The sequence below is a fragment of the Trachypithecus francoisi genome, unplaced genomic scaffold (genome assembly GCF_009764315.1).
Source record: "Trachypithecus francoisi isolate TF-2019V2 unplaced genomic scaffold, Tfra_2.0 Lachesis_group4, whole genome shotgun sequence".
Taxonomy (NCBI): domain Eukaryota; kingdom Metazoa; phylum Chordata; class Mammalia; order Primates; family Cercopithecidae; genus Trachypithecus; species Trachypithecus francoisi.
Window position 1 is genome coordinate 36596025 of NW_022681469.1, and position 25708 is coordinate 36621732.

The following is a 25708-nucleotide window of genomic DNA, read 5'->3' on the forward strand; positions in this document are numbered from 1 at the left end:
GGTTGATCATCCCTAATCCAAAAATTTGATATCCAAAATGCTCCAATGAGCATTTCCTTCAAGCTTGACCTTTGAGTACCATGTGGATGCTCAAAAAGTTTAGGGTTTTGGAGCATTTCTGATTTTGGATTTTCAGATTAGGAATGCACAACCTGTAGTGGCTTGTTGTTGTTGTTGTTGTTGTTGTGTTGTTGTTGTTTTGAGACGGAGTCTCGCTCTGTCGCCCAGGCTGGAGTGCAGTGGCCGGATCTCAGCTCACTGCAAGCTCCGCCCCCCGGGTTCACGCCATTCTCCTGCCTCAGCCTTCCGTGTAGCTGGAACTACAGGCGCCCGTCACCGCGCCCGGCTAATTTTTTGTATTTTTAGTAGAGACGGGGTTTCAGAGAGTTAGCCAGGATGGTCTCGCTCTCCTGACCTCGTGATCCGCCCGTCTCAGCCTCCCAAAGTGCTGGGATTGTAGGCGTGAGCCACCGCGCCCGGCCTGTAGTAGGTTTTTAATTTAAATACCCACATCTATCAGTAGTCTATGAATTAGCTAGCCAATCCCAAAACATTTTGCCATAACTGTATTTTCCATGCTCTTCACTTTAAGGATACAGCTGAAATAACTGAAACCAAGTCTAGACATCGTTTGTACCTCACTCTTTTCCATCCTACTGCCATGTGTTATGGATTGACTGACATTGACTTGGCTCTAAAAATTCTTATTGTACTTAATAACCAAAGATTAAGAATAAAACTAAAATTGTTATGATATTTATGAAATAATTAAGGAAATAATATGTTGAGTCGAGGGGGGGTGGTGTAAAATTGAAGGTGTCTGTTGTTATCTTGAAGTGATTTTCCTTTAGGTATTTATTTAACTTCAGTGCCAAGTTATTTAAATAACAAGACAGTGCCTACCTTTGAAGGGTGATGTGGGAATTGATTTAAATTTCACAAAGCATTCCAAGACACTCAGTTGATAGGTTCTCCATAAATGGCAGGCATTATTATAATCAGACTAGTAAAAAGAAAAATGATAAAGCTACTCGTGCAGTGTCCTCTAATAGAAACTGTTTTGGTAAAGTAATATAAAGGTTATGCTATTCATAATTCATGGCCGAGGGCAATAGATCAAGAATAATTATGCTTTCCTGTCTATATAAGTATTCAAAACACAGATATAGCTGTGTTGGAGTATATTGCTCTATGTAAGAAGGATGAAATCAATACCTTATAAACAAGAAAAGTGATCCATGAATATTAATAAAAGACTTTCCTTAATTGAGCCCTGAAAAATATAGTGACTGCCAAACTTGATTATGTCTTTCAGAATCTTCAAGAAAGGCTTTGAAAAAGCAGAGATAATTCTTAATCATTGGGTTATATGGAACTTGAACTTTGTTAGTAATATAAGCATAATGGTCTTCATTCTGGTAACCAAAATAGTCAGCTTCATTGTTAAACCTTTAAAAAGTTTTCAATTTATTATAAGAAAAGTCACAACTTTGTTTAACTATGTTAATACAAAATTAGAGAAAATTAAGTATTTCAAAATATTTTTTACATGCAGAATGCTTCAGGTGTGTGCAATATATAAGCACACACAAAGTAAGCAAAGCTGATGATAGAAATCAATATGTAAAAATATCTTTAAATCACACACTTGCCAGCAGAAATTTAAAAGGTAAATTTAATTTTCCTTTATGATGAAATTTTAGCTTTTATTGTCTACACATTAGTTTCTTGTTGCTGCTGCAACAGTTTACCAAAAACTTAGTGACTTAAAACAATACAAATTTATTATAGTTCTGAAGTCAAAAGTTCAAAATGGATCTCTGTGAGCTAAAATCAAGCTATCAGCAGGGTTCTGTTCCTTTCTAGATTCTCTAGGGGAGAATCTGTTTGTCGTGTGTTTTGTATTGCCTTTTCCCATTTCTAGGGGTTGTCTGCATTCTTTGACTCGTTTCCTACTTCAATTACGAAGCTACTAATGGCTGGTCAAGTCCTTTTCACATCAATACTGACTCTTCTGCCTTCCTCTGCCATGTTTCGGAACCCTTGTGACTGTTTTGGGCCCACCTGGTTAGGTGAATAATTGCCTAATTAGCAATCTTAATTTCATCTGCTACATTAATTCTCCCTTGCCATTTAAGGTAGAAACATATTCACAAGTTCTGGGGATTAGGACCTGGGCATCTTTGGGAAGCCAGTATTCTACCTATTGCGTTCCAGATATGGAAGGATGAAAGTTTCATAGATTTTGAGAGACTGGTAAGTAAATGACATACTGTAGAATTAATTACCATCATTTTCTGTTATCAAATTTTGGCAGTAATTTAGTTATCGAGACTTTTTCTCTTTTCATCACAGTGAAGTATAAATTTTAGGTTTACATTTTTATTTCTAATTTTTCTAATTAGAAAATTAGAAAAATCCATCCATCCATTCATTCATCCATCCATCTTTCCAAACAACCATCCAACCAACAAATACTTGGTGAATGTTTACAATAGACTGTGAAGGAAACTGTGGTTAAGAAGGCTTGGAGATTTTTAAAAAATGATAACAGTCAAGAAATGGATATGTTAATTAGCTTGACTCTAATGATCAGTTCACTATGTATCAGAACATCAGGATGCATACTTTAAATATATGTAATTTCAATAAAACCTGGTGAGAAAAGAATGTCTTAAAGATACTCATTTAAGCGACCCTATGTGCTACAAATGAATTACCCTGTTTACTCCATGATAGCTCTTGCGCTCAAGGAGCATACGCTACTAAGGGCTTGCCAAATGCCCCCTTCATATTATTATTAAATAGAGATGTCAGGAAAAACTGGAGAATGATTGATGCATCTTTTCTTTTCCTTGCTTTATCCTTAATCCTCCCATCATGCAAATAACAAGGCTTCTAATCTTGATCTTTTAACAAGCTAATGTCAAGGAAAAAATATCTACTTAGGTTGATACTTTGTTTTCCTTCTACCTCACTTTATTTTTTCAAAAAAAGACCTTTCTTATTTTAAAAAATAAATGTACTGTATAGAAGGAAGGAGATGTGATGTGTGGCTCTCTGTTGGGCCAAGTACAGATTTGGTAAAAGATTGGGAGTTTGATCAGTTCCATATTGTAAATTCCAAAATTATTTCCGGCTTTAAAAATAAAGGAATTCGATTTAGCCTGTGGACAATAAGGTTGACAGAAGATTTGATGCTAATCTTTCAGTATACAAAAGAGCATTGTGGCTGTAAGAGTGAGCAGGTGTTCTTTGTTTCCACTAAGTAGGATAGGAAGCCATGATATTAAATCAAATAAGAAATAATTTAGATTTAGCAACCTCAAGTGTATTAAAACACAGGAAACTTACTAAGGAAGAATATAGATTTCCCTTAGACAAATCATCTGATCCATATTCACATATTATGAGAGTTCTGATATTGGGGCAAATATTATACGTGGTTGTTAACATCTGCTAAATAAATACTGAAGTGAAAAAAACTTCAGGTAGTCCTTTCATAATATATGCTACCTCAAGGTCCTACACTCTCAAGAAGGTATTTGAAAGATTCGCTAGGGACTGTCCTTATGAATCTTTGCTAAAGTATAAAATCTCTGTCAATTGAAAGAGAAAAAGAAACATCAACTAAACCCAAAAAGTCAAGGTTTCTCACAGAGATAGGCTGCATTTATCTGGAAAGATGTTCCCTCAGCGATTTGCCTAAATATCTTTTGTCTCAAGGACACCTGTTTGTAAGCAGAAATGATTTTTAATCAAAATTGAACCATGCTTTCTGCTAATTGTGTTTTTAGTTTCTTCTTACTCTGTTTGAAGCTAGTTCATCAGTTGGATACGAGAAACCTGATCACTGAGTCACATGACTCATCTCTAAGATGTATGTAGCTAGAGAGAGGGCGATTATTCTTTACTCAAGAGTATGAAAATTTGATTTTCATTCTCTGGTTTATAAACATTGTTTTACTAAATGTTACCTATATAGGATAACACACACTTAGCAAACACATTTCTTACAGTCTATCCCTAATCTTCCATAACTACTGGTTTTATCCATAAGCTTAACCTTCCTGTATCTCCTTCAACTTACCTGTCTGTATTGTCATCCTCCCTGCCTTTACAGACAATAACCTTCTAGTCAAAACAATTTTGCCCAACTTACCTGATCTTGACGACTTAAACCTTAAATGAAGTCTTATTCTATTCCTCAAACATAATATGTCCCTCACACCATTGCTATCTGGCTTCAACTAAACTTTTTCCTGCTCAGATCTCCAGTCACCTCTCTCTTTTTTAACCAAGCAGTAGTCTTTCAGACCCAACAATGTGTGACCTCTTGATCCCCATGTGACCCTAATGCCCCCTTCCTACTACCTAAAATACTTTCCTCCTTAAATTTAGCACATCACAAACTTCAGCTTTCTTCTACCTCCTTGGTGACTGGTCTCAGTTATAGAGTCCTGTTCCTTTTCCTAACTCTAGAAAGGTGGTGCCCAGAGGGTTCTCGAGTTCTCTTCTCTTATTTATTTATTTTTATTTTTTCTTTTTCTTTTTTTTTTTTTTTTTGAGATGGAATCTTGCAGTGTCACCTGGGCTGGAGTGCAATGCTGCGATCTCGGCTCACTGCAACCTCCACCTCCCGGGTTCAAGCTATTCTCCTGTCTCAGCCTCCCAAGTAGCTGGGATTACAGGCATCTGCCACCACACCCGGCTAATTTTTTGTATTTTCAGTAGAGATGAGGTTTCACTATGTTGGCCAGACTGGTCTCAAACTCCTGGCCTTGTGATCCACCCTCCTCGGCCTCCCAAAGTGCTGGGATTACAGGCGTGAGCCACCACACCCTGCCCTCTGTTCTTATCTTTTGAGAACGTAAAGAGAATTGACATGGCAGAAAATGTAATGAGTGTTTGTACTGATTGAAGTTCTTTTGGTGGCGAGCAATGAAAACTGACTGAGGCTAAGTCCAGGGAACAGAGAAAAAGCTGAACAGCCAACCTTGGGGAAGAGCTTGAGAACCTAGAGTAATGTTAAGAATGTCAGCATCAGAATCACGTGCTTTTTTCTAGATTGCCACTGTTACAGTGTTTGGTTTCAACAGCCCCCATATATTTATTTTTCATCCCCTCCCCATGTCAGCTTTATAAATCTTATGTGTTTTTTTAGACTTCCAAATGAAACTGTAATTACTCTATGAAAGCTGTCCTGATTTTTTCAAGAATTGCTGAATGCACTCATCATTGAGCTAAAATTGTACCAACTGTGTGTCTACTATTTTGCCACAAGATATGGTGCAATTATTGTGGTCCCAGGGTCTTTTTTCCTTTCTCTAAGCTAAGAGACATTTATGGGAGAAGGTAGTGAATTGTCTATCTAGCCCCTCTGTTTTTCTAGCTTGTCTCCCCCAGCACCCAGTGCTGTTTTGTTTTTTGTTTTAGTTTTTCAGGTGCTTGTTGAAGTAGAGTTTAGCAATTTAAATAGTCTTAATTTCACAGGTCACACAGTTTAATTATGCACAAATGTATGTAGTTTGGCCTCAATCAGGTATCTCAGAAAAGAAACAATGTAGAAGTGACAGCTTATATATTTTAAGAAAAAGCTACTTCTGAACCCCACATCACTGTAAACATTTCTGTGTGTAAATGTATATTTTATATTTCATTTTTTAAGTCTTAATTTTTTCTTCCTGTATATTAAATTTGATGGAATTTTAAACAAATCCTAAAAAATCATTTTGTGGTTTCCATTACACCCTAGCAAAGATGACAAGTAACACTGACATTTTATTATGAAGAAGATACATTAGCTTTATGTTTAAGATAAGAAGTCATCTTTGTGTCATGCTGACAAGACATTTAAAGTGTTGGTGACAAAAATAAACAAGCAGAAATGTATACAGAAAAGTTAAGAGAAATGAATGGTAAAGAACAAAATAGTTTGCTAAATAGTATTAAAAGTTATTTGTACAGAGCTATAATTTAAATGTGAACTTAGGATACAGAAGGATCCTTAGTAAGCTTTTATATCTGTTAAATATTTTAATTATTGTGACTGTCAACATCAGACACAATCTCTATACATGAACTGAGTCCTATTGAATTGGAACTGCTTCTAATAAAAAAAAACCAATTATTTAGTCACTTATTTACTTTTGAAAGATTTTGAAACAAAACACCTTGTTGATGTACTAGTTAGGATACTGCTAAATGCTGTAACAAGAAAGTCGTTACATTTCAATAATTCAAAATAATATCAGGTTTGTAAGAGTTTACCGCAGGTATTCCTGACAGAAGTATGACTTTATTCCACATGGTGATTTAGGGCTCTGATTTCTTTCATTTCCTAGGGTATTCGTGTTCTCTGAACTTGACTGGCAGAGGAATAAAGTGGGGTAAAGACATCAAACCTATATCTTGATCACCTTTTCCCAAGGTGACACATGTTGCTTCTCACCCCTTTAATAGGAACTTTTATATGCCCCTACTTAGAAGCAGGAGTATCTGGAAAACCTGGTTCTTGGCTAACTAGCCGTTTACTAGCAACAGTTCTATACTGGTGAAAGCATGAATCGTGGCAGATAGTCAGACGATGTGCCATAGTTCACCCTTGTGCCACCAAGTTGTTTTGTTGCCCTTCTTCCTACACCTAGAACACATTCACCTCAACTCCAGAGAAACAGCCCAAAGTCCTATTTCATTTTTATATCCAGTCCATTATCTGCATCACAGTTAGCTGTGGTTCTTCGCAGTCTGGCAACCTATGAACTAAAGTTCATGGTAACTGCTTACGACACCTTCCCTCCCCTTTCTGCCTCAGCACAAATCCAATATACAGTAAAGGAACAGGAACAGGAGAGCTACAGGTAAGTTTGCCATGTGGAAAAAGGAAAAGCAGGAAATGCACCGCAGTAATTGTCCAGTTACAATAATGAAATCCTATCTGGCAGGCACTGTGAAGACACCCTGCCAAGGAAGTGTTCCAGATCTCTTGATCAGAGCTGTATTGTGTATTCTGAAAATAACTCCCTCGCCCTTTATTCTCCATGGCCCTCTGGGCTCTGCACCTTGGAAGCTTCTTCCTTATCTATTTATTCATGGCGAAATTGGAAAAGATATATGACCACCTTCAGCAAACTATTGCAGGAACAGAAAACCGAACACCGCATGTTCTCACTCATGGGTGGGAATTGACAATGAGATGACTTGGACTCTGGAGGGGGAACGTCACACACCGGGGCCTATTATAGGGAGGGGGGAGGGGGAGGGGGGAGGGATGGCACTAGGAGTTATACCTGATGTAAATGACAAGTTGATGGGTGCTGACAAGTTGGTGGGTGCAGCACACCAACATGGCACAGGTATACATATGTAACAAACCTGCACATTGTGCACATGTACCCTAGAACTTAAAGTATATTAAAAAAAAAAAGAAATATGACTACTTTTTTGGTTGTACAGTTTGAGAGCCTGAAAACTATTCAACAGACCATTTTGAAGTTTAAGTTCAGCATTTACCAATGCACTTCTCTTAGAAGATTTCATATCTGTGGACCTCCCCTTGTTACACATGCCAATGTTCACACCTTTATCAGTCAGTCTGTCCAGAAAAACAAACATTTCCAGGTCTTTCCAATGGAGGGAACGTAACGTAGGGAATTAGATATACATATGATAGGGAGAAGCCAAGCAGATGATTGTGAATATACCCAGAAATTAACTAAATCAGGAAACCATTGCATACTCTAGAGAAAGAAGAGCAATAGGAAGAAGTGATATTATCAGAGCTAAGAGTGCTGTTAATAAAAGACAAAACTAAGTCCTATTGAAGAGGAACTAAGCTCCTTGAGAGATGTGAGCCATTCATATTCTTTAATCTTTGTGTATCCTCACATAATAAGAACTCAGTGTTTATTTAATTGAACAGAGCTGAGCAATAAATCCTTCCACTGACTTCAGTTAGAAATACCCATCAAAAAATAAAATGTGGCAGAAAGAATGGTATTCGATATTGGGATAGCCTTTAATTTGTGGATCAGCCCAAATCAGTTATCTTGGGACCTAATTTAGCAAGCCATCATCGGCATTTACAGAATGAGAAATTGTCAAAAGTTTTAATTTAAATATTCTCTTCCTGTATAAGAGGTTAGAGTTTGGTACAGTACCAATTTTTATATAAACATAGAAGGAAGAATTAAAAAGCAATAAAGTCTGTAAGTGGCTCATGCCAAAATATTTTTTTTTAAGTTGGAATGGGGGGATGGGTGTGGAGAAAGAGAAAAAGCTTTCAAGACTTGTTAGGAAAATAGCAGCTATAGCTACAGTGGATATAGAGCTCTATCTTAGTCTTTTATTCTTTTTTGGAATAACCTTCTAAGTTGATAATGATATTCCTTTGTCTACTGGTTTGAGCCAAAAGCTATCATCTTATTTTTCTTTACTGTCACTTAAGAAAGAATCTGTAAGATATTGCATTGGATATTTTAGCAGTCAAAATGAATTCTAGAGTATGATCATAATTGTGAAAACATTGCAAATGTCATTTAGTTTGTTCTTAGATGTCCTTTATATACTTGAGTATATGGATATGCTGGATTCAACACAGCTATGGCTTTTAGGAAAGGCATGAGAAAAGTCTCAAAATAGTAGATACATTTAACAACTTGCAAATTGAGAATAGTTTGAGAAGCTTTTATGACTATGTTGTCTTTCCTAGAGAGAAGGAGAGTCTTGCCTAAAGATTTCTTGGTTAAGATTTCTACTTATACTGTAAATGAAGATTTGAGAGTAGGGGAAGGGTATGACAAAGTCAGTTGCCATGAATGCTTTCAAAACGTTTTACTCTTAGAATCTAAGAATAGAAGGCAACCCTATTAAATTGATAAAGACTATCTGTAACAACTTGAGATGGGACTTTGTTTTGTCATATTAAAGTAAAATTATAACAATATTACAAAGAAATTTCAGTTCACGATCACTTTGTGTTGCAGCAAGATTTATACACAAGAAGATATGTTTCAATATAGTTTTAATGAACATATTTATTCTGTTTGTGAAAAAATTTTTTAGCATACCTGGGAATGTTTATAATTCTTCCATTCATATCTAAGCTTCAGGCTTATGGCTTAAAATATAATGCAGTGCACTTCACATATTTGTTTTGTCTTTTAGCCTATAATAATCCCATTTAAAAATATCAAGGCTTGGGTGTAAACTGTGCCTAAATATGTCATAACTGATTTTAAAAGGGGGGGAAAATACCTTGTGTTATCTGCATGGTACCTAACATCTGAAGAGTAGGCTTCTCTTTATTGGGTTGACTCTGTGAAGTGAGGGTTGTGAAATAATCACTTGTTAATTTGATGGTTTTATTAAAAGTAATTACTTTGTTTCAGTCATTATAATATCTGTAGTTTTGAAAACATGTCGGGAAAAAGTCCTTCTTTGGTATTGATCTAGAGCAGAAAATGTGCTGTTTTCCATCTCTAATTGAGTTGATTTCCTTTAATACTGTTTTACAATGATAATAAAACATGAGGCATATTTGTGCTGTTTGAAATAATTGGCTTTGGTTTTTAAGCATGTTATCCATAATTTCAAAGAATACCTTTCTGAACTGCTTTGCCCTGAGAAGTTTAGAATTTTCTTGAAATTATGGGTTTCTCTTGAGTATTTTTCAACATCAATTCAACTGTAGCTTGTTGTGCTATTAATTCATTATGAAGTGACACAGGAAGAAAACTCATTATGTGATAATGTGAAAACACGTATTTGTCAAAAAATAAATTAAGTCTGTATTGAAAATCTATCAGCTATTGTAGTAGGGAGTCAAATGGTTTATTGGATACATTTGGGTGTTGACACCGTTTTTTCAAACAGGTAAACATAGAAAATATTTTAGTTCCAACCCATAGACACTCTGTATCATGCATTTAAATATGGTCTTTTTTCCATACAGGTGATATTATACCCAACTTCTAATAGCTCCAAATCAGCTGAATTACACCAAATGGTAGTTCCAAAAAATAGCCAGGATTCTGACTTAAAAATCAAACTGGCAGTGCGAATGGATAAACCAGCACATATGAAGCATAGTGGGTGAGTATAAATTTGAGGATTGTTTTCCTGAATTATTGAATTTCATTTCAGTGTATTATTTTTGTCAGTTTAGTGAGAGAATCAGTACAGCAGGCTTTCACACGGAGTTTTCTCAAAAAGTGACACACACGAGTTATCTTACTCAATGTTTTTAGACCCAAAGATGGTTTTATAGCTCAATACATGGGTCTTTAGTTAAGATAACTGTATGCATGCTACCACAATATTGGAACTTGATTGTGTTAGTATTACTCATCAGTCATATTGATACAGGGCCTGAGACCTTCTAAGAAACATTCTTCAAATTGCAATCATAGTTGAAACAAGTTTAGCATTGAGGTCCCTAGAAATAAAACCTCCATAGACTATATAAAAACTAAAACATAGTGTAGATATAACCCAATGAGGCTGTATATATTTTGACAAGAGGAATATGAGTGTTCATCCAAACATGTGAGTGAGAACTGAATCAATATTGGAGAAAACTGCTGTTGCCTGGGGAATAAGTGCAGGTACTGTCTCCTGGGGATCACCAGGGGTCAGAGTCAGCCTTCATCTCTGCCAAGGTTCTTTGTCTGTTGCAGCTGGTGATGAAACAGGTCTGAACTCTTGAATAAAATGAATTTCCAAAAATCCAGGACTTCCTCAGAATAGCACTTTGGACTTACTATGGCCAAATCCCAGCATAGGGGTATTAACCATTAGGAAAGAAAAGGGGCCGTTTTTCTTACTGTGGAGAAAAGCAGTTGTTGAAGTGGCTTACCCTGAGTTTAGCAACAAACACAGAGGTCTAAAAAAGCATATCCTTGTAACAAGCAGAGTCTGCTGGCACTGGGGCCCAATCACTGACATCAGGGTGGAGCGAACTGATGATTCAAAAAATGAGGAGGGTTCTTTGGACGACCATTAGGGGAAACAAAGTTAGGCTCTGGGCAGGGGGAAATCCAAGGTATACATTACAGTTGGGATGGAACTAAGGACTGTATTGCTTTTTGGTTTAGTAGGCAGCATGTGCAATGTCAGACCTCACCAAAGGGAAAAAGTACATGAGAGGGTGGGCTCTTAGAAAGGGAACCATGATTCGGACAACCAACATTATGCATCTTTAATGTAGTAATGTAAAGTCAAGTCTAACTATGACTCAGCTTATAATGCACATAGAGTGTCTGGGATTTAATATTTAATTCATGCATCCATCTACCTGCTCACCAGTAATTTATGCAGCAGGCATGTATTGAGCACTTACTGTCTTCCAACTAGGACACACTTTAATATGATATTATTGCAGGCCTATAGGAACTGGCTAGTCAGGGATTCAGACTTGTATGCAAATAATTATGAGAGTGAGTGATAAGTGCTATAAGACAGAAATGGGAACCTGGGAAAAATAATACCTGATTTTTTCCAGGTACAGTGAATGAAAGTCTCACAGGACACCTGACTTTTGAGATAAAACTTAAAGGATAAATTCATCAGGTAGACAGTGGGAGAAATGGCATTCTAGCAACATGACAGCATGTACAAAGGCAGGGAGTCCTGGAAGGACTTTTTAGCTGATCATGACAAATTCAGTGAAACTGTCAGAGTGCTTTGAGACTAGAGAGAGTGCTAGTGCTCTAAAGTGCTTGGAGACTAGTAGAGTTACACATAAAAGAACACAATATGTTCCAGGAACTGCAGTTGTTTCTCCACTCTTTTTTACTCAGTCTCTTTTTCTTTTGATGAATGGCACAATAAAAAAAAAAAAAAAAACAGAAACCTATCATAATGTCAAGATGGCCTTAATTTACCCATCCACAGTACCATGCCATGGTGAATACCCCTGGACCTTCAGCTTGTCCCAAGAACAAAGACTGAACATGCATAGGGCAGGTCCTGTAACCTTTAGCTCCAGTGGAAAGAAACCCTTGCTCTCACCTGGCAGTTTCGTGGTTTAGCATACTCCAGGATAGGTGAGACAATCCAGACCCCTTACAAGGCTTGATTTGGAGGTAGGGTTTGTTTTTTTCACATCTCTTTGAATCAGTACCCCTAGAGTGACCCTGCAATTGACTTCTGCCCAAAACTAAAGGTGAAGGAAAAGACTAAAGAGGATATATCATAGTCTCTTAATTTAATCCATAAAGCTGAGGAACTCACTGAAGGACTCAGACCAAAAATGCATCATAGCCCAACCATATCAATTATTATCTAACATTGCTAAGAGGTACAGGTATTTCTAGATATTTAGGTATCTCTTCAGTTTGTGATATCCACATTGATGCAATGTTAGAACTGAAAATTATCTGTGATGTTATGCTAACATAGTGTGTTGTGTAGCAAAATTAAGAATGTCATATTCCAAAATAGTGGTTTGATTAAAATATTTTAATACTAATATTAGAAGAATTGAACATTTTCAACATTGCTGTAATAATAATTGATCCCTATGGACAGGGACAGTTAGAGGTGCTTTAACCTAAGCATCTGTTCTGTTTCCTCAGTACCCATGTGGTAACAGTTTTAAACATTTTGAATAATACACCTATGTGTAAACATATATCGGAGAACATTTCACCTACAGCATAGCTATATTCGTTTTTTTCTAAAGTACTTTATAAATGGATTTTACTGCACTTAGTTACATTTAAGAAGAGAAAGTTAATCTTTTTCTTCCAAGTATTTCGTCATACGCCAAAGCAATAATATAACAGGAATAGTAGGTTAATAGCATTTTGCTTTGAGCCTGGATGGTGTTTTGTTGATCATTTCTCCTATAATCAATAATTAACAGATGGATAATTTTAAAAGAGACAAGTCAAGTTTTAAAAATATTAATTTATCTTTAAAATATAGCAAACTCTTGTTACAGATAGAGTTGTTAGGTGGATTAAAAAATAAATTGGAGGATAATGGATTTTTATCTTCAGAGCACTTTAGACTTTGAAATCTTTTGGGACTTCAGTAGTAAAAACCTATTCTCTGTTTTAATAATGTAGACATCAAATATATCTTTCTTGCGTGAACTGTTGTAACATGTATTCTCTGTTTTATTCATTTATCACTTATCTATGGCCCCTAAAAAATATTTTTATCAATGTTATTTATATTTGTCTGTGTTTTCTCAACTATACTCTGTTTCTTAGACTAACTACATGTAAATAAGCATAATGATGATTCCATCCTTTTAAAACCAAACTGAGCATTACCACAAGACATATATTTAGCAAAAACAAGTTTATTTATTCTTTTGGAATATGTCATCTAAACTAATTATAGAAACTAACCCTTTGATAAATCTGTTGAACGAATTACCAGCTACGTTTTGAATGGTTAAATGATTCACATCCAGCTTTTGAATTTATTTTCCTGGTTTGTGTGTGTGTGTGTATGTGTAACATGAAGATAGAAGTGCTCTTGAACAAATGGGTTATACTTTAGCATAGCCTAGTGGCTAAGTAACAGTATTAACTTAAAACTCAAATAACTATTCCTGTTTTTATTAAATAAGATTATTTGCCTAATTCAAAGGTTATTTTCTCAACCAAAAGGGTAAAATAAAATGGAACTAATAAATGATGGTTATGACAATTAAATCTATAACTGAAAAAGAGAAAATTGGCGTCACAAATATGTGGAAGCATTATTACCATGATCTATGAGAAGTCTGCATGCAACTGATTACTTTTATAGTAAAAATAGAGTTTCATAACTATATAACTATAGAAGACTTTTATCATAGTTTCTAATTGGTAAGAAAATTTTAGCAAAACTACTCTCAGATGAATCTCATATTTCTCTTTGTGTAGAGTCATGCTTGGCTATTTACACATTTGTTGAATGAACGGATAGATTAAAATATTTTGACATTGTCACTAATAAAACTCTCTAATTTCCATCATAAAGATAGAAAAGGCATTGGGCTCATCTCTTGTTGCAAAGAGAGACAATAGTTGAACTTCCAGCAGGAAAAACGAGACAAGCCCCACATTGGCTGCATTGTGGCCCCTCTGTTTCCCAGAGAGAGCGCCAGCTGGGCATCCAGAAATTGGAGCAGCATGCCTGTGTAAACTGCATTCACACGCTAAATATTCAGACATTGTATTTGCTTATAAAGTAAAATGACTGCACTCTAGTAAAATTCCATTATTTAGCTTATTATTCAAGGTTTATGATCTCCAACTAATTTAGGGGAGGAAAATCTTAGCTGCATCAAGGTAGTATTTGCTCAGAGGGTCCAGCCTTTAAACAAAGCCTAGTCTGTTCTTTCACAAAGAAAATTGATATTTCATTTTTAAATGTACCTTTTAGAATGACTTCCCTCTGTGTCCTTGTCTAAAATAACTATGTTTCGATATCTGACCTTGACCTGAACCTATGTATGTGTAGGTCTACTTGCATTCCCAGGTTGAACGTGGCCCAGCCTGGCTTATCCTGATTTCACCGAAATCCTACTTGAGTCTCTTGAACTGTAGTAATCATCATCATCATCATCATCATCATCATCATCTTTTTTTTTTTTTTTTTTTGAGACAGGGTCTCACTCTGTCGCCCAGGCTGGAATGCAGTGGCACCATCTTGGCTCACTGCAACCTCCACCTCCCATGCTTACGCAGTCCTCAGTCTCCCAAGTAGCTGAGACTACAGGCATGCACCACCAACCTTGGCTAATTTTTTTGTATTGTTATTAGAGACAGGGTTTCGCTATGTTGCCCAGGCTGGTCTCGAACTACTGCACTCAAGCGATCCTCCTGCCTTGGACTCCCACAGTGCTGGAAATACAGGTGTGAGCCACTGTGCTCGGCCTTATAATAACATTCTTCAAGTTTCAACCACATCATTTGACTTTATTCAAAAGAAAATGCTCAAAGACAGATGAGAAAAATAGAAATGTACAAATCATCATTAATTCCTTGAGAGTATAAAAGTTACATCCCTATTAGGGCCCTTTGCTTAATTTTTAGACTTTAATTTACATTTTTATTTGACAGCTATTATGGATGTAACTAAGGTAGTTTGTTGCTCTTTGTGTGTTTATTTTTCTGCTAACTTTATTTTGTCTCCTCTCTATGTCCAAGGGAGAAAAATGAAAATATTACATAAGGGCTTTGAACCATGTCTGAGCAACTGACTTGAATGATTTATCTAAGAAATGAGCTCAGATTCTAAAAATAGAGAGCACCTGGAGATTATTTCGTGGCAAGTGAGAGGAATAAGAAAACACTTTCCCTTTATTTCAGTCTAATGCTAACACTTTTTAAATTGCAGATATTTTCAGTGCATATTTTAAATAACTGGTGGTGCTCATTGTATGTTTTACTACAATTTGCTAGTTTAACTTTTAATTTTCTTGCTTAAATCATTAAACAAGTTGATTTGATCCATATAGCTCTACCAGTCTATCAAATCTTGCTAGTTGTGGTATTAAAATTTGTCAAGTTTTATGATACATTGTTGATCTCATTAGACTTACATACCAGGTGAGTTAGTTTTAATTTCATCTCAGTTATTTTTGTTTACTTTTAATTACAGTTTTGTGTGTGATTCATTTTTATTTTAATTTTTAAAAAATTTTTAGACAGAGTCTTATTCTGTCTTCCAGGCTGTAGTACAGTGGCGTGAACAGAGCTCACTGCAGCCTCCACCTCCTGGGCTCAAGTGACCCTCCCACCTCAGCCTCCTGAGTAGCTGGGACCACAGGTGTGTGCCACCATACCTGACTAGCTTCTTTAAAAAACTTTTTGTAGAGATGGAGTCTCCCTATATTGCCCAGGCTGTTCTTGAACTCCTGGACTCAGGTGATCCTCCTTCCTCAGTCTTCCAAAGTGCTGAGATTACAAGTGTGAGCCACCACACCTAGCTAAATTGCTTTATTTGAAGAGGGATTGATAAACCTAAACAGCTGACTCAATACTTACTGTCTACATGACTTTTATTTTGTAGTTACCATCACACCCAAGACATTCATGTGATTGTATAATTAGCCTAATTAAATGTTTTGTGAAAATAATCAGTGAGAGAAGCTAGTGTCATTGAGGTTAGGGTTCTAAAGACCTTTGCCATTGCCAGCTCTACTCTAGAATGCTCATGGTACTCACCTCCTCTTTCTTCTGTCTCTTATCAGATGCTGTCTCTATGGCAGCCCATCCTGTTTACCCAACAAATAACCCTTCTCTCTCTGCTTCCAATTCTACTTTTAACTGGCTTCTTTCTTTTTTTTTTTTTTAAGCTCTTATCATCTGTGTTATATTTATTGTTTATTAACTATATCCTCAACTAGAATGTTATTGCCATGGTGTAATTTGCTATTGAGTAGCTTCCCAACCAAATTTGATTCCCATAGGGTAGGAACTTTGTCTTACTTGCTATTTTTAAACCCAAAATTTTTAGAACATTGCCTGGTACTTAGTAGAAGCTAAACAAATATTTGATGAATTGATGAATTTTTTTAGAAAAGAACAGAATGCAGAAATTGTGCTCACAGTTTTAAGTGTTGGACTGATTGTTTGGATAATAACTTCAAATTAATCGGTACCACTGTAAGGTGGATTTGTTGGAGTGTGTTTCAAAACATTATTTCCCCAGAAGAATTACAGGAAGTCTCCTTTATTTACAAATTTAAATTTGACTATAAATCTAAAGACTGTATTATAAAGAAATATATTATTTTCCCAAAACTTTAAATTGAAATTAATTACTCTCTGTAGGGAGGCTTGTTTCCTGTCAGCAGTTATTCTTAGACCATCCCTGTGGTTGAACTGTAGGAGGAAGTTTTAGCAACACTTCTTATGGGTGGAGTATACCCCCGGGTTAATTTGTTTTAATTTGTAAGAATGATGTATTATGTAACCAATACTTATCAAAATTAAAGGCAAAAAATAACACCCTAGATTTGAGCTTTCTTCATACTATCTTTGTGGACTCAATAAAAGTCATTCGCTTTCTTTCTGCTACAGTGATCCTTGAATTTGAATAGTCATGCTCTATTTATTTCAGTATTTATTCTGTCAATTCTATTTGGTGTACACTTTTTTTCCATTTAGATCGGCTCAAAAATAATTCATGAAAATGTTTTCCCCAACAGCTGACAAAGAAGAATGAGGAGAAATATACAAGGAACCAGTGTTTTAATGATTAGACAGGCAGGAGGAGTCCTAGACTGTATACGGAGATGAATGGACTAAGCAAGCAAAAGCATGGGCTGACAGTACCAAGACTTGCAACTATTTCAGAGTCAAAGCATGGCAGTGGGCCAAAATCAGGACAAAACTTAGAAGCAGAAGGTTACATAAACTAGAAAGCAGGAAGATACGTGGCAGTAGTGAAGGGCAATAGCAATGAAAGTACAGCATATGGCAGCAAAGCTGGACTTACTCGAAAGTCCCTGAAAAAAAGGAAGAAAAAAGCTTAGGGAAGATCAACAGAGGTCTAAAGAGGAGAAAATGAGTGTTTCTGGAACATAGTAAAGGATAGGACGGGGCCTAAAAATACAGGAATGACGAAAAGGAATCTCTTCAAAAGTAGTCCAAGCTTGTCTGTTAGTGTGTTTAATTTTGGCATTCTTTCCATAGATGTTAGCATACGGGTATAAGGGTCCTAAAGAGTATTCCTACTCCTCTCTATATAATCATCACTAGAGCTTACTTGAATGGAGCATTGTTAATAGGGTATAATATCATGGCCACAGCCTCTTATGTAGACTATCTGAAGCACCTGAAAATCATAAGTAAATAGTACTGGGGAAGATTATACAATAAACTTGCTTTAGCATGATAGATGTGTGTTCAGATTATAAAAAGAAACATCACCACAATTTTAACATTAATACCAATAACATAGGTCAATAACATGAACATAGGAAAGAGTTTACAAACATTACATTTCTAATTATTCATCCTGCATTCATTTATATCCTTAAGGTTAGTACATTAGTAATTAAATCAGAAGCGAAAAGCACATCTTATTATCATGATTTAAAAAAATTAGTTTGTTACTTTAAAAAATACAAATTTATTTTTAATGCCTCTGATTATTTTACATATCAATATTAATACTTCTAAAACACATTTTAAAACATGTTTTTGACAGTGGATTAGAAGGATATAACAGTAGTCCAAAGGTCAATCAAAGAAAAGTTGAATACCACCTATTTCCACCTTTGTGAAATTGGCAGCCTCATCTTTCTGCCATTTCGATTGATCTTTAGGTTTATCTTCAATTTACGACTTCTTCCTCACTGACATTAGTTAATCTCCATCTTTCTCCATAGTGTGTCCCACAACTAAATCCCTTTTTATTCCTTCTGCCAACCCTAATTCAGTCTCTATCCTAACTAACAAAACCTGTTCAAGGACTTTTCTACTGATGTTCCTGTTTCCAAACCATTTAGGAATTCAGGAATACAATTATATCTCTACTTTAAAAAAATTCAATTGCTTCCCAAGTGCCTGTGGGATTAGATGCAAATCATTTAAGCTAGCATTCAAATTCTTCAAAAATCTAGTTCATCTAGATGTTATACCCAACACAAACTCCGAACTTTGCCAAGTGGATCAGTTCATGTATCCTGAACATGCTTTTATTTGCTCAAATCTATTTCTTTCACTCTTTTACCAAATCCTACCACTCTGGTACCAGGTTACACATTTTCTCATACGTATGTGCCAAGAGAGGCAGTGTTTTTTCTCTAGAACTAATGTTTCCTCAGAAGCAGACTCTCCACTAACTGCAAGCCATCTTGTCCCTACTCCCTTGATTTTGAGAGAACTATTGAGTCTTTTTTATACCAAGACAATCTAAAGAGATGCTAGCCCTCTCTCTGCCTCATCAAGATTACGCCACATTTGTTACCTTACAAGCTGCACAAGAGAATCTGGAATGGGAGGTGGGGCAGAAGTCCTTCTACCCAAGGCACTCTCAACCACCTGTGTTCCCTACTCCATCTCTTTACTTTTTACCACAGCCCACAGGCGCCAGAAGAATGGACTTTCTTTTTTTCTGGCTGTCTATGACCTTACTTAGTAAAACTTTTGATTAAGTCAGCCAGACTTGCCCTTTGCTGTATTAAAGGGGGAGATGAGTGAATTACAAAGCTATTTGTACATGTGGTAGGTTGATCACATAAATAGAACCAATAAACAGGCTTCCTAAATTCATACCTTGTGCCCTAAATCTTTCTTGTCCCTTCCAACTTTGGGTTTGGCCATGTGGCTTGCTTTGGCCCCTGGGACAGAAGCAGATTTGACATAAGCATATACTTGAAAAAGCACATGTGCATTTTCACTTCCTTTCTTGCTTGCTTCCTTCACCATGAGGACACACATGGGCTAGCCCACTGGTAAAGCAGAGCTAAATCAGCCTAGTTGTGCTGACCTGGGTTTCAGGCATATGAATGAGCCCAGCTGAAATGAACAAAGCCAGTTAGCCAACGTGAAACTGACCACAGACCCATGAGTTGGTCATGGCCCACCCAGCTCAGATCAATAGAACTGCTTAATAAACTATAGGCTCATAAGAAATAATAAATGGTTGTTTTTTTAAGTCACGAGGTTTTAGGGCAGTATGTTATACAGCAAAGGTTAGATTCTGTGCACTCTTGTCTTGCTGCAAAATCCTATTCACTTTTTTTTCTATTATACATCAAATGCACAAAGCTGGATTAATCATAACCCTTACCCCATGATGTATGTCACATTGATCTATACATTTATTTTTTTATATAATATTTCCTGTATAATATGCCTTGCTACAAACATACTGTACTTTATCCATTACATCAAAATGGACATTTGAGTCATTCCAGATTCTTGCTATTTCATATGGTGGTACTGTGGACATTCTTGTACATGTCTCCTGGTATATATATGCATAGTTTCTCTTGAGTGGATACCTAGGAGTGGAACTGCTGAGCTAGTAAGAATGTGAATATTTATCTTTACAAGATAATACTAAACTTTTGCAAGTTTTACCTAATAATTCTACCAGTATACATTTCTTCCAACAAGTATAAGATATTTCTGTTCTTCTCTTTTTTGGCTTTTACCATCTACTACCTTCTTTGGATACTTTTCACGTGTCTTTGTTTATATCTATAGTTATATTATTGGTCTCTTGAAGGCAGAGATCCTGACTCTTCATTACTTAGTCCACATGCTTCAGAACATAGTGGATACATATTATTGTCTGATAATTGGTTGATTTAATTTCAGATTAAGAGACAATATGAAAACTCCCTTGATATTTTTCATTTTTCCATCACAGACTGACTTGGGAACCCCAAATTGTGCTCCCAGGTAACCTTGAATACCCTCTACTATAAAATTATAACATCCACCCTCCTATTTGTCTTACCAGCTCAGATCACCTCCTTGTGGGCTGGACCTTATTGTTCACCATTATTCGACCACGCACTGAATGCATGCTTGGCTTCATCAGATCAGTTATTCAACACATGTTTATTGATGTGTCAGACTCAATAAATGAGTAAATTTATTGAGACCGTGTCAGACTCAAGTGAGTGAATGAGTGAAATTTGCTGTAATAATAGTGATACTTAAAAAATCATCAAGAGTAATGCATTGGATATCGTAGAGCTAATTACTTGCCCCACTGAAATGGAACAGCTGTTAATCAAATAGCATAGACTAGAAAATTTTAAAAACTGTAAAACTGAAAACAGTTTAAGCTGGCAAAACATAGCATAAATCATATGTAAAAAGTGTAGCATACTGTTAGATATTAATTGCTTCTTCCATGACTTTGACATCCATTTGGAAAGATACCACAAAGAAGCGGTTCACAGAATCTATTTTAACTGGTAGCTTGAAGCTGTTTCCAGAATATCCTTATACCAGAATTCACAGAATGTTAAAAAAATTAACTCACTTTATTCTTCCCTGAGTGTTAATATACCTATAACCGATCAAAATATCCTTATACCAGAATTCACAGAATATTTAAAAAATAGCTTACTTTATTCTTCTTTGAGTGTTAATATACCTAAGCATGACAGTGTTGTCCCAAGTCATTTGGGTGGAATTTCCATTGGTGACTCTAGTCAGGGAAAGAGCAAGTATATAATGATTATTTGAAAACAGTAACTGAAAAATACTGTCTTTGTTGGTAGTGGTTGTGAGAATTGTATGTGTTTATGGATGTTTATTTAATTAAACAAATATGGAACATATTTAAGAATAGAAAGGGCTTAACTCCTCTTATGAAATGTGAAAAACTGTGGAAGGGAAGATGATAAAACCGGAGTGATCAGAGAGATTCTAGATCGATGTAGACTATGATGAACAGGGCAGAAAAAAAGTACTGAATAAAGTGAATGAGGATTGAACCTGAAATGTGTAAAACATTAAAATGAATCAGATAGCTACAATAAAACAGGAAAGTAATGTTACAGTTGAAAATACTGCAAAGAATATAGATAAAGTTATCCTCCACAATATCTGTTTGTCCACTGGGCACAAATATGCATGTTTTATTTATAGAAAGACAAGTTCCCATTTGTTTAGCCTTTCCCTTGACCTTAAAATGAAAGTTATGAACGTTTGATAGAATCCGCTAATAACTTCCCAAACTTGCACTTAGTTATAGAAAACCATGTGTTGTTTACCCAAATATTTAGCCATTTGACTTAACTATCATATATGAGAGAATGAGAGTGTTGTGTGTTTGTAGTAATATATATGAATAATGAAATGTCAATACATAATTAAAATTTACTAAAGAACAGTGTAATACCATAGTAGGACAGCTTCATTGTAGTACCTAGAGTCTGCAGCCAGCATGCCAATTATAGCTCATCACCGTGTGATCTTAAGGCAAGTTACTTAACCTCCTTGTGCCTCCCTTCTTCCTCTGTAAAATTGAATATGACAATCACCGATTTCAAAAGGATGCTGTAAGGATTAAATGAACTAATATCACTAAAGTGACTAAAACATTGCCTGGCACATTGTTAACAGTCCATTTTAGCTGTTATCATTACACAATAGATAATTTATGATTTACAAATAAATGACAAGATTTGATTTTATGCTAGTATATTATTACACATATGATATATTCCATGTAACCTTGAGATATTCTTTTGTTGCAATAGTTATATATATATATATATATATATATACACTCATTATAGAAAAATGGAATTATAAGAGAAGTGTTTAAAAAGAACAAAAATTGGGTGGACACGATGGCACATGCCTGTAATCCCAGCACTTTGGGAGGCCAAGGCGGGTGGATCACATGAGGCCAGGAGTTCAAGACCATCCTGACCAACATGGTGAAACCCCATCTCTGCTAAAAATACAAAAAAAAGATAGCTGGTTGTGGTGGTGGGCACCTGTAATCCTAGCTACTAGGGAGGCTAAGGCAGGAAAATCACTTGAACCCAGGAGGTGGAGGTTGCAGTGAGCCAAGATCACACCATTGCACTCCAGCCTGGGCAACAGAGTGAGACTCCATCTCAAAAAAAAAAAAAAAAAATCTCATAATACCACTTTAAAAAATATTCTTAGATATATGAAAGTTAAAAGTGCTGCTTTTTCTGTTTCATTCTGAACCACAGGATCAACTATTTGGTGCACATGTTTTTGTTTCTGTGTGTGTGTATCTTTGTTATATTAACATACTCAATTTACAGTAATTTTAGACATGTTCTATTTCCAGCACTGACATTTTCTGCCAGCATTAAGTACTCTGTGTGTATTTATAGTGTTCGGACCATAAAAGTTATATAATGAATTAATGGGTTAAAATGATTTCTTAATTAAAATCATTGCTATAACTTACAATGCTATAAAACCAATTGGTTTTTATAAGTCATATAAAATGAAAAATGGAACTTTGTGATACAGAGCACAAATTGTGTTAATGATTCATAGGTATTATGAGTGAAATGAAAAATTACTAGACAAGGAGAAGAAAGAAGAAAGTGTTTATCCTGCTACCAAATATTCAGTGAATGGATTATAACTACAATCTTGTCTTTAATGTTTCCCATGGTAATTGTCAGGAAGAGGTATGAAGAATTGTGGGACCTTAATAATATGCCTTGTCGTTTTAATTGCTGAGAGAAGCAAGATAATTTTAATTGCCAGGAGATACATTACTAATTAAAGTGTCATTCTACATTCATTCTGAAATAATTAGTTTGAATATTTATAAGAGCCGAGATATAAATTTAGTTTCAAATTTAGGAGCATACCCACAACACACTTTGTTAAAATTATCTATGGTTAAGAAAGGTTAACAATCATAAAACTTTAAATGTTTCTTTAATTTGATACAATTTAATTTTTTATTGGATTATTCAACTGAAAACTGGAATTCACAGTATTTTAAAACTTAGTATTTCTTTTAAATTACTATAATATTAAGTTAAAGTCCTAAATTGCTTTCAGATTTCTGGGGCATTGGGTTTTTTAATTTTTTAGTTTTAGCATTCATTACAGTTCAGGGGAAAATCTTTTGTAAATGATGCCAACATGAGTGTAATGTCATATATGAATTATAAATTCTGTTGATACCACATGGAAACTTGTAAATGTAGTCATGATTCAGTGGACTTTTAAAATTCTAGAATAAATCTCAAATACTTAGCTAAAATAAATTAACTGAAAATGACATGTACTTGAGCTGAAACAGTAAACTTAACACAAAAAAGTAAATACATTAAATATAAAATGTGACTTGAAACATTTTGAACATGTGGTTACCTAAAATCATCAGTTGAAGTTTTATGAAGATTAAGGACACATTAGGAAAATGAAAAAAAAGGATGAAAAAGTGCTTTTCTTCATATGGTTATTGCATAAAATTAAAGTCATGCCTTGTACTTGGCTTAATAATTATAAGATTTACATTTACAACACTTTAAATACTTTTTTCCCTGTATAACTGGCATACAATTACATTTGTTACAAAGGCTGTTGATGGATTTAACTTGCTTGCCTTTTTGTTTTTTTGGGATTTGGAGCACAGAGCATTGAATACTGATATTTCTCTCTTTTTTTTGTTTGTTTTTTTTTTTGAGATGGAGTCTCGCTCTGTCACCCAGGCTGGAGTGCAGTGGCCAGATCTCAGCTCACTGCAAGCTCCGCCTCCCGGGTTCACGCCATTCTCCTGCCTCAGCCTCCCGAGTAGCTGGGACTACAGGCGCCGCCACCTCGCCCGGCTAGTTTTTTGTATTTTTAGTAGAGACGGGGTTTCACCGTGTTAGCCAGGATGGTCTCGATTTCCTGACCTCGTGATCCGCCCGTCTCGGCCTCCCAAAGTGCTGGGATTGCAGGCTTGAGCCACTGCGCCCGGCCTGATATTTCTCTTTTAATGACTCATCATCACCAGCCCCTTTTTTGTTTTACTTAAATATTTCATTTCTGATCCCATCTCTTATTTCGCTCCTGCCCACATAGGTATCTGTCTTAGTCCATTTTGTGTTGCTCTAATGGAATACCACAGACTGGGTAGTTTATAATGAACAGAAATTTATTTGGCTCATAATTTTGAAGCTGGGAAGTCCAAAATTAAGGGGCCAGCATCTGGGGAAGGCCTTCTTGCTGTATTAAAATATGGTGAAAGGCATCACATGTGTCAAAGAGAGAGGAGGACTGAATTCATCATTTCATCAGGATCTCACTGCCGTAATAATGGCATTAATCCATTTGTGAGGGCGGAGTCCTTCGTGATCTTAAAGGTCCTACTTCTCAACACTGTTGCTTTGGGTTTTAAGTGTCTGACACATGAACTTTTGGAGACATATTCAAATCATAGCAGTATCCACTCTATATTGGTTAATATAGCCATGGATGTTGTGTATCCCTGTAAAATGTGTAGTGTATTTTGTGTGTGTGTGTGTGTGTGTGTGTGTGTGTTAAATGTAGATGTTTTGTGCTACAGATTTTTTTTTCATTAAACATTCAATATTTAAGACCAGTGTTCATTGTTATATATTCTTTTAGGTCACTGCTTCTTTTACTACCTGGCATACCACAGTGTCTATTACATTTTACCTATCTGATCCTCTAATGATAAACACCTGAATTGTCTCCAACTCCCATCATTATAAATAGTGTTCCAGTAGTTGTCCTTGATCATGTCCACTCATGGTCCTGTGGTAAGAATTTCTGCACTATGTATAACCAGGAATGAGGCATACAGATTCTTAATTTCACTAAGTATTTCAAGATTGCTTTCCAGATTATCTGTTCCTACTTACAGTGCTACTTTCCTATCTCCTTACCCAAAATAGGTTTTACTGACCTTTCTAATTGTTGTTTTTCTGATAAGGGGAAGCAATGATATTTTTCTCCTTGAACTATCAGTAGAGTAATTTATATTGGTAGGGATTTTTTTAATGTTAAACTATCCTTACATTCATGGAAAACAATTTTTTATTTAAATGTTATGAGAATTTTTAAAAATTAAATAAAATTTAAATAATACCCTTCAGTTTATCTGACTGCTAATGAATTAAGGTGAATGTTCTTTAAAAAAAAAAAAAAAAAAAAAAAGCTAGTTAACTTCTTCTTTTGTGTTTATATTCACCCCCACTGCCAAATTTCACATTTCAGCTTATAAGTTAAATTGGTATATAATTTTTTTTATTCACTGTTCTGAAATGATTTTC

At 35.6% G+C, this 25708-nt stretch overlaps 1 protein-coding gene across 22 annotated transcripts in view; it reads left to right on the top strand.

The window, feature by feature from the left end:
• The window catches only part of CADPS2 (calcium dependent secretion activator 2), a 578042-nt gene that overhangs the window by 308504 nt on the left and 243830 nt on the right, over positions 1-25708 (top strand). For all 22 annotated transcript variants that reach the window (XM_033192372.1, XM_033192385.1, XM_033192376.1 and 19 more), the window contains exon 8: positions 9953-10092. In XM_033192372.1, the coding sequence (XP_033048263.1) occupies positions 9953-10092 (140 nt within the window). The remainder of the gene's footprint in view (positions 1-9952; positions 10093-25708) is intronic.